This window comes from Sander lucioperca, chromosome 16 (assembly GCF_008315115.2).
Source record: "Sander lucioperca isolate FBNREF2018 chromosome 16, SLUC_FBN_1.2, whole genome shotgun sequence".
NCBI classification, from domain to species: domain Eukaryota; kingdom Metazoa; phylum Chordata; class Actinopteri; order Perciformes; family Percidae; genus Sander; species Sander lucioperca.
Genome location: NC_050188.1, coordinates 15891483 through 15908398, shown reverse-complemented (window position 1 = coordinate 15908398; position 16916 = coordinate 15891483). Strand labels below are relative to the sequence as shown.

At 38.1% G+C, this 16916-nt stretch overlaps 1 protein-coding gene across 18 annotated transcripts in view; it reads right to left on the bottom strand.

The window, feature by feature from the left end:
* ptk2aa (protein tyrosine kinase 2aa) overlaps positions 1 to 16916 on the bottom strand; it is a 69200-nt gene that overhangs the window by 18233 nt on the left and 34051 nt on the right. For 7 of the 18 annotated variants that reach the window (XM_035992859.1, XM_035992860.1, XM_035992854.1 and 4 more), the window contains 10 exons: positions 12921 to 13061; positions 12599 to 12676; positions 11910 to 12017; positions 11056 to 11173; positions 10457 to 10487; positions 7922 to 7986; positions 7462 to 7548; positions 5797 to 5814; positions 1994 to 2050; positions 981 to 1001 (listed from right to left, as the gene is read on the bottom strand). In XM_035992859.1, the coding sequence (XP_035848752.1) occupies positions 981 to 1001; positions 1994 to 2050; positions 5797 to 5814; positions 7462 to 7548; positions 7922 to 7986; positions 10457 to 10487; positions 11056 to 11173; positions 11910 to 12017; positions 12599 to 12676; positions 12921 to 13061 (724 nt within the window). The other 11 variants (XM_035992855.1, XM_035992865.1, XM_035992858.1 and 8 more) reach the window with 9 other exon arrangements.

Below are 16916 nucleotides of genomic sequence, written 5' to 3'. Positions count from 1 at the left end.
CAGTATGTATGTCCAAAAGAATTGAAACAAAGCAACTGACATCCACATGCTTTGACATTTATGTGTTATCAATATTTCTGCCTTGTTAAAAAGGTCATGAAACATTTCTAAAGAGGTGCATTAATGTCAGCTGCCAACCAACGCAGTAAAAATGCACTAAATAATGAGTTCAAAAGGTTTACGCACGACACTGACCACTAGGAACTTATCCTGTTCAAGTTTAAGTATCTGTCGGGCTAAACAAAGTTTGGCAATTTGACTCAAACAACAGATAAACAACAGCGTAACCAAAACACATTCCATTATAAGAAAGAAATGTAATGCAATAATCCATACAGCATTGTATTTGCAGGAAATTAATAAGTGCTTCAAACACAAATGAATCCAAAGATGACAACAACAACATACGACCATGATAATAAATCCCGATAAAGACATAAAAATGTCATAATAACCAACATGATGGTGAAATGAGAACCGAGCCAATAAACAATATATAATACTGTGCGATTGTTTAGCCCAAAAGGTCTGGGGAGACTTCTGATTAAACTATTTATGAAGTAACATCTTGCATTGTTTAGGGATTGGCCCTCCCTTTCATTTTCAACACAAGACCCAAATGAACAGCACTCTACAAATTACCAACAACCACAAGTCAACAACAATCTGGATAGGTATCTTATTTTTCTTTGCCAGACACTGATGTTGAAAGAAAACTTGTGTACACTGGTTCCTAACTGGAGTTGCATCATTGATACTGTTACTCATGTAGATCAACAGGAATTGTTGTTTTTAAATTAACAAACTAACTTGCTAGAAGCTGCGCTAATTAGTTTTTAATGGAGGAATTCTGATAACAACGTAGTCTAGTGCCCGGCAAAGAAAAATATGAACGAAAATGTAAAATCTAAAGGCATTTCAGTAGGACAGAATGTGTGAGAGAGAGAGAGAGAGCGAGAGAGAGAGAGAGGGAGTTTTACCTTCAACTACTCCATAGCTGACTGTGTTGGCGGTGGGAGAAAGAGGAAGAAAGAGAGATGAAGAGCGAGAGAGCCAGACAGCTGCTTTAAGATTGAAAATAGCTCAGAAAACACACACACACACACACACACACACACACACACACACACACACACACACACACACACACACAGATAATTGAACCATTTGATTCTTTACCTGATGTTTAGTTAATAAATAATTTAATGAATGAATACTACCACATAATGGTTAAAAGTCATTACTGGAATACATCTTTATTATATACATACAGCAGACGGTATGACATGGACACGCATACAGACTCAGCGTAGGAAAATATGTCAGAAGTCTGCAGAAAGTCTGTTTAGAGGAAGTCGCAGAAAGACCAAAAAAAAGCAAAGAAATAAAGCCAGACAGAGAAAGATAGAAAAGGACTGTGGGAGGAAAGAAGAACACAGTCCATTTTCAAAGTTGTCAACGCAATCAAATACATGAGTACTTTGTACTGGCCCAAACATCCATATTAAATGTATTGGAACAGAGGCTTAAAACCACCACTCACAGGGCTTCCGCCAAACTTAGCAGCACATTCAGGGTTTTGAGTAACATATGAATGAATTTGGCAGATGCCATGTGTGTCCAACCAACCGGAGTTATACAGTAGGAGTTGCAGCCTCTCTGACCCCCAGCCGGTGTCTCCGTTGTTTATGTGAGACGCTGAGACTGGCTTGAATTTGATTAGCCGCTACCTAACCAAAAGTGGTTTAATGTAACTTCTCTGATGTTTCCTGTGTGAGTATGTTTCTTGGAAAAGAATCACACCACACTTGGCGTATTAGATAGCAGAACAAAATGAATGTTTGTTTGAGAATGCAAGGATTTGACAGAAAAATAACATTGAAACAGTCATTATATAGTTCTCTTGCAGTGCAACACAAGCTCATTTTCTTGAGTACAAATTATTTTAGTCAGTAGATGTTAGACGAAAGAGAAGATTAAATAAGTTACTTACTGGAGGGCATGGTGTATGTGTCCTCTTCATCAACTATCTCAGCATAGTCATCAGTCTCTGTAACATGAGATACAAACGGTGTAAAAAAACCAGCAAGAGAATAAAGTAAGTACGCAAGTTGAAAATAACATACACAAACAATGGTAAAATCCTGCACATGTTCAGTTTACCGTGCCTATGCTATGGTATGAAGGGTCACCGATGCACACACAAACACGTGTGCATTAAAAAACAAAACTGCACAATAAAACTAAGAAATAACTAGCTAACTCAGAGTTTCAGCAACTCCTGGGCAAAGCAACACCCACGTAGCTCCTCTCTTTCTCTCTCTGTACACACACACACTTGGCGGAGAGTGTCAGCTGAGCATGTGTTGTGCATATCTGTCTGTGTGAGAGCAGCTGGGCTGCAGGGGATAACTGTGGTGTTGGTGGAGGAGTGGAGGAAAAGAAAAAGAGAAGAGACCAAGACAGAAAGGAGAGAGCGTTCGAAAGAGACAAGTAGAAAATAAAATATACGGAAAAACAGGAGGAAGGATACAAGAATAGAGAGAGTGTGACACTAAGAGAAAGAAATAGTGGATCTAGCTGTCATGTAGGCAGATGGTAACATTTAGTATCAAATCTGTGCAGAATCAGACAGATAGGCAGAGAGAGAGGGAGAGAAAAGAGCCAGCAGGAAAAGGAAAAGATGGACCGAGTCTATCCTAACCAGATGGTGGTGTTTAAAATAAAATCAGTGTGCAGACTCAGCTGTTGGAAACAAGAGTCAAACATCTGCTGTCCTGAACACTACCCTCACAGCTCTGCCCAGGATTTATCAGGCTCTGTGGGAACGTGTCCCTAAATTTATCGGAAATCCTTTTCTAAAGCCTGTGGATGATTTTCCCAAGATAGTCAGCCATGTAGAGCCTACCATGTAGAATAAGCCGAAGAAATCACTTCTGGCTAGACGTGTTGTTAATGTAAGGCAGGCTAAATAATACACTGGATGGTAGTAAAGGTGAATGAAAACTGTTAGAAATAGTTCAGATATTTTGGGAAATACATAGGCCATACATTCTTTTTTGCCAAAGTAAGATGAGAAGATCGATACCACCCTCATGTCTTTACAGTAAATATGAAACTACAGCCAGGAGAGTTGTAGCCGGACTCTGTCCAAAACATAGACTGTATAATAACAATGGACGAACCGACCGGGTCTGACAAGTGAAGCCTTTGCGCAAGAGCCTTAAACCTGCATTCTATCTAATTTCCAGCAGGGGGCAACTATATCACTACCCGATGTGAGTCGAGTGCAGATGTGAGTTGCGCATGCTCAGATTCAAACGGTTTACGGCATAACGCCAAGGGATACAGATCCGGCTGAACAAGGCGTCACAAGGTGGGCGTGTCTGTGTCATACTGAAATTTCTGAAATCCATAAAATAATAAACTTTTCTCATTAAAAACAATAACAGAAGATGGAAATCATTTCAAAAACATTTTAGCCATCTATGATTGTTTGATTGCTAACATTAGCAATCAAATCATATAGCAGTTTCTATAGAAGTCCTTGGGAAAATGACTACTTCTCACTTTATTTGTTACCTCAGTGGACATTTTCATGAGTTTATGGCCTAAATCGCTACTTTCAAGTTTTCTTCAATACAGCATGATGTTCATTTTGTAAATTATGGTCACGTTTATTTTAAAATTGACGATAAAGCAGGGCATTCTTTAGGGCGTGGCTACACACCGACCTGCCAATCAGGACAGAGGCCTAGCAATGCTAACCATGGCACTGTGTACTTAAAATAGCCATGAACTTGTCTTTGGGAGTTGCCCAGGTTTTAATATTTAACTTTGACCTTCTCACTTCATTAAAGTTAATTGGAACATTTAGTCGCTTAAAAATGTCATGTTTAGCGTCATGCAAACCAAGCTAGCTAGCTACTGCTAGCGTTAGCTGCTAACTTAAGGGGAAGTTTGCTGATTTTCTGTTCTGCCATACATGCAGATGAATGGAAGCAGTAACTGGAGGTCTGCATTTACACTGGTTGACTCGCTTCAGAAAGGTTGAAAATCAGCAACTTTCCCCCTTTAGCGTTTAGCTTAGCGCAGCACCATTGCAACCATAAACAACACTGGCTTGGCCGCATCATCCTCCCCAGCTCCACCCGCTCCTCAGAAATCATCACATCCAGTATCAGTATCACAACGCCGTATTGCCAAACTCGAGGCTTCAAAACGGCAGTCCACAAACCAATGAGTGACATCACGAATGCTACATCCACTATTTTTTATACTCTATGGTCAAAGCTATAAAACAAAATCCTCCAACCAGCACCTCTAAAGCTCACATAGATATTTATCGGTCATGACATGAGAGAGGTATTCATATTTTTATGTAACTCTCAGCAAGAAAGCAAAGAAGTGTATTAAATTACTGTAGGCTTTAAGCTTGTAACTTTTACTACTATTAGTTTATCAGTACAATATCCAATATCAGAAGGGTTTACAAAAAGTTTAATGAAACAGGCATGACTTTTGCCAAACCATTGCGGTGCATGATTTATGTTTTACTTGAGAGGAAAGGACTGCACCTCTAAAAATGTCTTCATATAAGCTGGATAAAAAGCAACAGCTCTGCTGACTTTGTTGCTGCTACTAAAATGTGCTTTATTAGATAAATTAGATTAGATGACCATAAACAACATAGCATTAACAACATAGCCAACAAATGGTGGCCTTCATCAGGCATAGTTTATTCAATAAAACTATGCAACAGAAGCCAGGCTTGTCAATGTCTCCATACATTTAATAATAAACTGTGTCCAGCTGATTTTAAACCGTTTCTTCAACCTTTTCCAATTTGTTTGTTTGCATTTAAATCTGCAGATTACTTTAATTGTTTAAGTTCTATATATTAAGATTTTTTTAAACATATTTCTTAGTTTGTACTGTGAAGTCCATTGTTTGTATTGCTGCATATTCACTCACATAGCTTGGGATTTCTTCTAAAGAATCAACCCTTTCTAAGTTTGTCTGGTCTAAATATGTCTCTTTCTGTTTTCAGTGGAGCGATAGTGTGTGTGTGTGTGTGTGTGTGTGTGTGTGTGTGTGTGTGTGTGTGAGTGTGAGAGAGAGAGAGAGAGAGAGAGAGAGAGAGAGAGAGAGAGAGAGAGAGAGAGAGAGAGAGAGAGAGAGAGAGAGAGAGAGAGATCTAGTTAGCCCATTATAGCAAGGAATGCACCCGCTCTTGAATCCAGCAACCTCTCCCTACTCCACTCTGTGTGCATGAGAGTACACGTGTGCATGACTTTGCGTGCGTGTGTGTGTGTGTGTGTGTGTGTGTGTGTGTGTGCGTGTGCGTGTGTATAGAGAGAGAGAGCGGTTTGGAGAAGTTCCTTTAAAGAGAAATTATTTTGTATCCAATTGTTGAAAGCAGACATCTTTAAAATTTAGAAAATCACAAATAGACTCAAACACAATACTAAAATAGTAAACCACTCTAGCTGGACTAACACATCAAACTCATTAAAGCTACTGGTGATGTATTAATGTTTCTAATCACTGAGAAAGATGAGAAACAACACATTTAGCTAAAGAAACATTTTATTCTAAATTATTTAAATCACTCTATATGTTCATAATACAGCACACACTTAGCACCATTGTTAAAGATCTAGGAATGCATGCATAAACATCAACCCACACACCAACACACACACGCTACCCTTTCCCAGGAGGTTGCAGTGTGTTGGAGTGAGGACTATAGAGAAGAGACAACAGAGAGAATGATAAACAACAGCGAAACTTTACCATCCCCACTAAGATCTTCTGCGGGGTCCAGGAGAGCATGCAGGAAACAGGACAGCAGAGGAGGAGGAGAACAGAGAGAGAAAGCAGCAAGGACAGAGAGAAAACCAGGAGCCAGAGAGAAAAGAGGGAGAGAGAAGAGAGAGCGGTTAGAGCATGAAAAGCCTTGAAACAACATGGTCGATGTTGCAGGATCTGCAAAGCCAAACACTCAGCAAGCAGTTAGCAAAGTTCCAAAATATCTCCGGTGAAAAAGCAGGGTTAACAACTTTCATTGATGCTGCGCAGACACATGTAGGTGAGATGAACTAATGCAAGAAATGGCAGCAATACACAAGGCAGCATTTGAACTTCAGTATGGTTTCAATGAAGTATGATGTCTGCATCACGCAGTAAATATTTGTAAGAGAGTTAATGTATGGTTGGCGGACAGAGGATGCAGCTATTTCTTTAAATCCTTGCAATGGCTACCTGTTTTTTTAGGAGGACACTTACTCATCCATTTAACTTGGTACAGAACACATTATATAGATAATAGATGGAGAGAATTTCAGTAGAATCACAACACTCAATAGCATTTAGGTGCTTACATTTTCATTTACATAAGTCATTTCAACTGTCTTTCCTTCCTACAGAACTTCTTCCCCAGCTGCTTAAGGACACTTTTACAGGGCAGATACTTTGTGGTTAAACCTGAATCTTTCAAATGGAAGAACGATCTTTCTAACCACTTGGCCAGCCTGCCATGAATTAAGCTCTGCCGCTTGATTGACTTGACTTGAATTTACTGATATAAAACACTGAAAATAATGATTAAAAATAACCAAATAGTGACCTCAACAGCATGGTATGTGCTGAACTAAGACCCTAGAACTAAGAGAAACATTTAGTCTGTATGTCAGCACTAGCTATTTCCAGTCACATAGCTCTGTTGAATGAAAGTTAGATTTTTAGAAAGAGGAAAATGGAAAATGTCCATCTTAAGCCTTTTGCCTTTGTCAGCAGGTAGGCTCAAAACTAAATACTTGTTCTTAAATGTGAAAGTTAAAACGTAAAAACTGTTTAGTGATAGGAAGAAAAACACATCTGCCTCAGGGTTTAAAGAGTTTCCTCTTAGTTAGAAAGTACTGCACAATTCCATTTGTTTCCCAGTCAGATTTAAAGAGCATTGGCTTGGTTATAAGCAGCACCACACAAGCAGTTACTGTGGTTGAAGTGTGTGTGTGTGTGTGTGTGTGTGTGTGTGTGTGTGTGTAAAACTGAATTAGTCAAAGCAACCAGGCACTGAGGACAAAGATAGATTAGTAGAAGAATGCATCCTTAAAAATGAGATTGTGATGCAGCAGATACAAGTGATTAAATCCACAAAACCATTTTTACTAAAACTGCGTTAATATTTTGGTTTTCTGGACCAAATTAGTGCTATAAATCAACCTAGGAAGACAAAATAATACTTCAAACAACTCAATTACTACGCAATTATTATGCAATTTTGTTTCTGATTTCATCAATAGGTTTCTTTCCTTCTTCTAGGTTTTTCTGTACACCATCTTTACTGCAATGTAATATTACCCAATAAGTATGATCATCAAATCAGGCATATTATTCCGCCACATCACAATTTTGTGGACGCGCTCCTCCACTAACTCCAATGAGAGCCGAGGATACCATTGGGCGGCGAATCTGAACAGAAGACAAAGGGGAGGAGGAAACGCCGCGCCTTGGTTGGCTTAGGAGGCGTCGATGTCACTAGGTCTGCAGCCAATCAGGCAGGAAAGAAAACCAGGGTTTGAGGGAAAAAAAGAAAAAGGGTGATTGTACAGAGGAGAGAAGTGTGGAAGACCGAGGGGGAGAGGAGGAAGTAAACAAAAAAAAGCAGGAACAGAGAGGACGGGATGAGAGAGAGAGAGAGGGAGAGGCAGTCCCGACAGAGAAGAAAACAATGAGAGATGAGTGAGAGAGAAAACAGATGTTGGAGGAAATGGAGAGAGGAAGAAAGACAGTAGTTGGAGCCAAGAAAGCTATCAGACAGTGTTCATCTTGCTCCTAAACCTGTCAATTTGTAAGTGTTTGTGTGTTTGTGTGTGTGTGTGTGTGTGTGTGTGTGTGTGTGTGATTTTTATCTTACCTGAGACAGAGATAGCTCTTACTCCACTCCTGACTGCTTCTAATTTTTTCTCATTATTGGACACTCTAAAGAAGAAGAAACAAATTAAGAACATAACATTTACACACAACACAAGATATACCTAGGTCAAATCGAAGCCTCTTTAACAAACATATCAGTGACTTTTTAAGCCAGATCTCACTAAAAGAGTACTGTAGCCTGTTGAAACTGCTTCTGTAAACTAACCCTTACTGTTTAAATTATCTCTCTGCCTTTGCCGTGGTTTCTCTGTCTGTGTCCTCTGAGCTCTACTACGATCTTTACATCACAGACCATAACAGGCAGAGAGAAAGAGAAAGAGAGCAAAAAGAAACAGAGTGAGAGAACGAGAGAAAGAGGAGGAGACTACCCAAGTGTTTAAAAACCCTAAGTGGAAAATATTTGGCTCCTAAACGTATCTCCTTATTTGACCACAGACAGAGTGAGAGAGGAGAAAAAAAGAGAGATTTGAGTTGAAATGACCAAAAGTAAAGCAGAAAGTTTGTGTTTGAATTTCATCAAGTGACAGTGAAATGTGAACACACAACGTCCAGGCTTCTTTGGTCACAGATAAACAAACAGAATGAACTCCACATTGTACCACAGTACCAGCGTTTCCCATTAAGTTTTTGTTTTTGTTTTTACGGCCCTGCAGATCTGAGCCAAAAACCCAATAAAAAGGCTCAAATTAAGTTGTCCCAGTTTAGTTTTTCTCTTTTTCTAAAACAAAAACAAAATGCAGGCTGAATTATTGATAAATAGTTTGGTCATGAAACCTTTTCAAAACTGATTAGTCTTTTTAGAGTTTTGACGTCATTTATTTATGGACATACTGAACTGCCATGTTAATGTAAGACCACTGGGCTGCAACAGACAGTTTCATTATAGGTTAATCTGCCAATTATTGTTACGATAAGAATATTAATTGTTTAGTCAGAAAACAGTAAAAGAAAAAAGCCCATCAAAATTTCCCAGAGCCCAAGATGAGGTCTTAACTTAAAAGATATTCATTTCATGATGATATTAAAGTGAAATAATTGAGAAGCAGGAAACAGTGAATGTTTGGCATCTTTTCTTGAAAAACTAAATCCATTATCAAAATTGTTAATTCATTTTCTGTCAATCGACTAATTGATTATTCAGCTATGTGTTGAACACGTTCCCAAGATATTAAATGAGAGATACAAAACGCTAACAACAATAGCTTAAAAACCAATATCATCAGTACTTAATGAACCACAATATATATTTGTCAACTGAACCAGTATACAAAACGTTTCTAGCTAGATTATTTGACAGACAGACAGACAGACAGACAGACAGACAGACAGACAGACAGACAGACAGACAGACAGACAGACAGACAGACAGACAGATAGATAGATAGATAGATAGATAGATAGATAGATAGATAGATAGATAGATAGATAGATAGACTTTTATTGATCCCAAATTGGGAAATTTCAGTGATACAGCAGCAAAATATCAGACACACAGCACACATCTAGAATATAATAAATAATCAATAATCAATAACAAATTCAAACAAACAAAAAACAAATTCAAATATTCAAATCATATTAAAAAATAAAGATAAAAAAATAGCACAACACATGAACACACACTTGGCTCTACAGTTATGCTGAGTATGAGTGCAAGTACTCAGATGAGCGTTCCCATTGATGCTTTTGTACATACGATTCAGCTCCTGTAGTTTTACACTGAGCCGTACAAGCAGCTGTCCCACATTCCATCACTACTACATGAGTTTGAGGAGAAACGTTTAACACTTGTTTGGTATCACCTGTCCTGCATGTGTTCCTAAATTTAGTTGTCAACCTACTATACCAAGCAAGTCAAATGTTATCAGAGTGACAAACTTTCGACAATGACACAAGCAGTTTCCTATTAAAAATGTCAGAATGCCTGACTCTGTGAAACAGGAACTTAAGCTCACTGGCACTCTTAGATAATATCGTAGCAACAACAGTTTCTCAGAAAAGTATTTATGTCTAACCATAGATAAAGTGATGCTGCCTTGAAAGTCCCAATGACTGATTTACTGTCCTTCTTATACAGGGGAATAACTAGCAGTTTTATTTTTCAGAAAAACTGTGGAGTGTAAAGGATTTCCCAAATAATGACAAGGAGGCTGATCAACTTTCATTTTGAAGCAGAGCTGCACTGAGGCTCCAAAGCACACATGGTCATGACTTTAATAGCTATTTGCCATTAATGTTGCCGTAAAAAATGTATTTATTAGTCTGGCAACATGCCAACACATAACTGTTATAAGAAAACAGTGAGAATGCTAAACTGCTAAGGATGGGAAAAAAATGGCTTAGAAATTTAAGATTTGTGTGACAGGACTGGTAAACCTACAATTAAAACTCCTTACAACACATCCTCTTTGCATGAAACAGATCTGATGACTTACAGTTGTGATATAAGACAGTTTATAGACTTTTGTAATGCAAATTTGAATGTCACAAAAATAAGAATAAGACAGGTACTTACTTTGGGATTGAAGGCAGTGCTCTCTCTCCCTCTAGAGGACAAAAACACACATCATCAGGATCAGAATGAGTAACGTGAAGCACAATGAATGTCCAAATCACAAAAAGCTTTTGCTATTTTGCCAGCATGAACAATGTTTTAGGAAGCTCTGCTGAATAAGGTAAAAGTCCAAAAGTACAAATCAATCACACTTTATTGAGTTCCTGTCTGTGGTGTCTAAAAACATTTTGATTTATTTACTGTAAAGTTTGAAAAGAACATTATCACACATTAGGATTTTTTTGAAAATATATGAAATTATATCACATCTATTAAAGTATTATTTTATCATTATGATGGCATATATTCTTGGGATATTATCTATATTGACATAACCCTATTTGCTGAAGCTGTGCAGTTGCAAATTGCACTTTCATGGATTTTTCTCAAAAGCAAACACTGAAATTTAGATCTCACAATTGTTCTTAACCCTTTTTTTATGGTATATTTTTGCCACAACAAAGTAAACACTCTGTATGGTGTGTACAGGGTTGTATTTTAATTTTTTTTGCATAATACTAAAGAGGCGGGATAGAACGTCGGGATCAACAGATTCATACCTTTCTGAAATCTGACGATGAACGAATGAGTATCCATGGAGATTAGCCGACAGTAACCATCAATCAAGTCAGCCAAGTTCTCTGCCATGGTCAGTGATGCTGTCGTAACTGTCAGAGGCTGCACACACACAAACAGAGGCAGGCCTGTTACAAAGAGCCATAATCTCCAAAGACTCACACAAACACTAACACATAACAGCACAGTGGGGATTTCCAGTTGCTTCTTACGTCAGGGGAAAACACCTCTCACAGTATGTATGTGCATGCGTAGTTTTGTACATGTATTGTTGTGTGTGAGAGAGAGAGATTGAATCCAATACTATAAAATAAACAAATAAAACGGAAAGACTCCACTAATACAGCAGCGGGTGTTATGAAACCCTTTCTCTGTGAGTAGAACCATGATGTGGAATCTATACATGGAAAACCATTAGTCTCAGCCACTCACTGACACACACATAGGGCCTAGTAGCCAAGCTATACACCACAATGGGCTACAGCTTATGGTAGCTCTTTAGTATCCGCTAGAGGCCAAAGTGGTCATCCTAACTAAAAACGTACCAATAAAACTGAGCGTGAGAAAATGGTTGTACCTTGCGTTCTTCTGTACCTTTCATAGCTTCACAGATTGAACACTTTGAAAAATTAGCCCACAGCATTGTTCTCACTCTGTAGTACATAAGTTTCATAAAGACCCTCTTGTGTTTTTGAAATACATTTTTGGGAAAGGTAGAAATTCACTTCCTGAATTTAAGGAAGGTTGAGAAAAAGTGTCTAAACTTTTTCATGGTGTGCTTTAAAACAAAATGTACCTGTAGAGCAAATTTACAGACAGACAGACAGACAAGTAGTACCTCGGCAGCTCCGGCTACGTTGAGCTGTAGCATCCCTTTCCTGTCCTTCTCCTCCATAGCAGAATACTGGATGGACTGAACTTGGTTAAAGTTAGCTAAATGGGTGGGCTGAGGACAGAGAGAGGAACACAGAAAAAGTAGAAATAAATCATGTCCCAACTAATCACTGAACGAAATCCTGATTGTTTGTTGTCCTGGCTCCTAAATGGTGGAATGAGCTTCCCATTGACATCAGGATGGCTGAAAGCCTACGCATCTTCCGCCACAGGCTAAAAACACAGCTCTTTCAACTCCAACTTGGTTCATAAAAAAAAAAAAAAAAAAAGAATTACAATTGTCGGCTCTTTGTGGTTTGGCTTATTTAAAGCTAAGATACTTGCACTTACTTCTTGTTGTCTGGAGTTTGTACCTTCAAGGTTGTAAGCACATAATTGGAAGTCGCTTTGGATAAAAGCATCAGCTAAATTACATGTAATGTAACGTTAACTATGCTAATCCTATTCATATAATCAAATGAACGAGTGAGGAGTCAAGCCTGTACTTTCAGTTGAAGTAAATGGCTAACTTTTGTGGACTAGAAAACATCTGTTGAAAATGTTTTCGTTATATGGAACATTACAAGCAGAGGCCATTTATAACCTACTTCAAACCTGGCTGCGCAGTAAGATGTGGTCTTGGTAAGAACTCACCGTGGATCCCTTGTCAGTGAGGTAGCTGATCCCTTCCTCTGGCCCGATAGCTAACTCTACCTGGATAACCCAGCTGGACTATTAGAGAGAAGGGGAGGGATACAAGTTAAAAGAAGAAGAGAGCAAAAAGGCAAGATCGAAGTATTTGTAGCTCATGGCATAAATCGTATAAATAACTTAAGACACTCGGTGGCACAGCACCATATCTTGGATACATGCAGGACCTGATAACACCAAAAGGTGTCAGCCTAACACAACTAACCAGAGATTTCAGAGTACATCAGGACACAGGAGACTGAAGGCAAGAATGAAAGAAACTTACCCCAAGTGCACATTTGAAGCACTCCTTGTCATAGCGGTAGATTGGTGCAAGTATCTCCAAGAACTTCAGGATGCACTGCTCATCGTTGAGATTGGCTACCTGCTTAAACGTCTGCTGAATCAACTTCCGCAGAGTTTTAGCCTGAAGAGAGGAGAGAGGGAGGGAAAAGAAAGAAAATGACAATAAAACTGACTTTATTTGCAATATTATTTAGCTGATACGCCTGAAAATAGAAGCATGAGTATGTGTGTGTGTGTGTGTGTGTGTGTGTGTGTGTGTGTGTGTGTGTGTGTGTGTGTGTGTGTGTGTGTGTGTGTGTGTGTGTGTGTGTGTGTGTGCAGATTGACAAAAACACTAAGGGAGGAAAACATTGATTGACTAATAGTCCACTCTGGTTCCAATCAAATTGACTTCACCACTTTATTCCAGGGGCACTCTTAGTTCACATCAATATATTAACAAAGACACATTGATACTGTTGGTTACCACTCCATTAAACATCAGAATGTGCCCATTCATGTGGAGTGTAACTTAGATCTTATTATATGCGAGTGCTCATACAGACTTGTAGCGTGACGGTTGTGTTTTTCAGACCTGATCTTTTTTAGGTCAGTTATGTCACAGAGAGTAGACAGATGGGGAGCTGACAAAGAAAATCCATCTAGGAACATTATTCATTATTCTGTAGACATAAAGATGCACAACACACACTTACACGCTCACACATACAATGTTATATATAATCCTGTGCATCTGATGTATATATAAAAACATTGTGACTTATATGAAGAGGAATTCGCCCCTGACAAAATGACATTTTTAACCCCTTTTCCCCCTCATATGATTTTGAGCTTTTATCTAATGACAAATATTCAGTATTAAGGGCATCAAAATGTATATAGATGACAGTGTTGTCCAAATGCACATAAGCACTTAGCACACTTGAAAATACACAAGCACACAAAAAGTACAGACAATCTGTAACTATAAATAGTTCTCCATGTATAGATTAAGATAAAGATTAGAGGGGATTTAGTGCACTACAGACCAGACTTTAAAAAAAAGCATGTGTGGATTTACAGTAGACTGGTTCACTCATCACATTAAGGTTTCTATACAAAATAAAAAACAGTTTAACAATTAAAACTGCAACCAAAAAACAATCAACTGTTTTGATTTATTGACTTTAAATGTGACTTAGACACAAGCAATTGACTGATTTCAAGGGAGACTAATGAGGCCTAAAGATGTACAGTGTACTAAACATTTTACATTTTTAGGGCAAAATCATTCACATAAGGATTAATAATCTATATTAATAATAATAATAATAATAATATCTTTTTTTGTTATTATCCATTTTGTTGAGCTATTTTCTATTTCGTATTATTCATTTTTAAATATAAAGCATGAATACCTACACTTAATTTCAGCATTACAGAGCCCTGTTGCCAGCTGTCTACTCATTAAGCCTGAAGGAATCCAGAAACCTACAAACACACATTTATCTACAATGCTACTGTGTGTGCAGCCATGCGTGTGTATGTGCATCATCTCAACAGATGTCATAACACACAAATGATCACAGAATATTATGTCTACGCGCTTATGTGTGTTCTTGATAGAATCAGTGTTTTAATTCCTCGAACCCCCCCCCCCCCCACACACACACACACACACACAGATATTGTCAGTCTACAGTGTCCACCCTTCCTGAGAGGAAGTACTGCGAGTGGCTATCACACTCCCCACCACCATTCTAACCATCGCTGTAGCAACATGACTGACCAGTTATGTCACTCTGGTGACCAGTCACAGTCAATACTTCTTTTTTTTTAAATTCATCAGTCTGTTTAGAGAAGGAAGGACACAATGATAGCAGTGTGTACAGTGTAACGTCTCTGTGTTTCCTCTGTGATTTGTACCAGTAGTGTCTTAAGGTATTTTGGAGTTTTGGTTTAATATTACTGTATGTTGTGTCATAACGGCCTATTCTTTCCAATCAAAATTATTACATTTATTTTATCACAGAAAAGAAAATGTTCCTCTGGCACTCAGACAGAGTGAAGAGAGGAGCTATATTAAAAGCCTATATTTAGTTGGGCATATTGGTTAAAACACAAACCAGTTTGTGGCCGGGTTGGCTCAGTGGGTAGAGCAGGTGCACATATATTGAGAGGTTTATGCCTCGACGCAGCGGTCCAGGGTTTGAAACTGACCTGTGATGATTGCCTGCATGTCTCCCCCATCTCTCTTCCCTTTCTCTCCTAGCTGTCCTATCAAATAAAGGCGGAAAAGCTCAAAAATAATCTTTGAAAAAAAAAAAAAAAGTTTCAACCTCACCATGTCTTCATCAGGTTTTTTTAAAAACTTGCTTTTTCACTGACTTAAATACAGTGTAACGTAATACATGTACCGGCGTTACGTATTCAGAATACAAATTATGAGTAACTGTATTCCGTTACAGTTACAATTTAAATAGTTGGTATTTAGAATACAGTTACATTGTTGAAATCAATGGATTACATGACAATACTTCTGTTTCACGAGTTTATTCACTCTCTGAATAAATTAAGGCAACTCCATGCATTTTCTAGAAGCCCCAATATGAAAACGAAAAAATGAGCTATTTGCGTGATCACTGATGGAGGTAGAGATGGAGCCGGAACCGGCACAACAGAGCCAGGGCAGGAATGCGTTTCTATCTTGAAAATTCAAACAGCTATATATATATAACTGTGCAATGCAACCTCTGCTTGCCAGCAACCAACCTCCTTTCAGCGTCCAAATTACTCCACCTCAAACCTGAAGAAGCAGTTATTTTTTTAATTAGCCAAGGGTAGTCGTCTGCTGTAGTTTTACTGGTCACCTTGCTATTTTATAGTCGACTTTACATTCTCCTATGTGCTGATTTACTAGCCCCAGAGCCGTTGAAAGACTGTTTGACATGCTAGCTAACGTTAGCTAAAATTAGCTCATGGTAGCAAGACTGCGGTTAGATTATACAGTTCAGGACTACAAATACAACAATCAATCTGCTTGTTCAGGTACACATTCAGCCAGTTAGAACAGAAGAACACACCAGAATAGGCCTGTTTAGTAAGCTGCATGTGATGGCCGCATTCCTACACTTATAAAATGGAATTCAATGTGGAAGTAATCCAAGTATTCAGAATACGTTACTCAGATTAAATAACGTATTCTGAATACGAATACGTTACAAATTACATTTTTAGGCATGTATTCTGTATTGGAATACGTTTTGAAAGCATCCTTCCCAACACTGCTTAAATGTCTTTCATTAAATTTCATTATGTATTAATGTACATATCAATGTTATCCTAGGATACATGCACTATAGCCCTGCTGGTTTAGTTTATGATCCATAACTGTACCACTAACGTCCTGTTAATGAATGACTATAATATATATGTATTTATTTTGATTACTGAGTCATTAATCCTAATACTGCACACAATCCAGATCCACTGTAATAAATAGTACCTAACCAATACATACAATAGTATTATTCTCCATATACGTTCTAGATGTCATTTAAAAGCTAAACAAATATTCATAATGTAAATAATACAAATCAGAAGAGACTATATTGACAGACATTTAATTGATGATTGCGCTCTCAAATCATTATAGTATGTAAACACATTTTAGACCTGTTGTAGAAAATATACTTAATATATACTTTCACAATACTTAAAAATGTCTGCTCTGATGCAAATATTTCTTCAAAATAACATTAATTTCTTGTGAAATAAAGAAATCTCACTGCAGTATCACTAAATCATTTTGTGCTCAATCTGATGATGACACAGACTCTACGGCTCAAGCTGGTTGATCAAACTTTGATCTCCAACGCCACTACAGGTCAGTTTTACTAAACCTGCTGCCCAGCCTGTCAATATGAATGAACACTCTTCTCTCTATAAAGCTTTCACCACAGCTAACATCAGTCACTGTTTACTACCAAAGCCATCT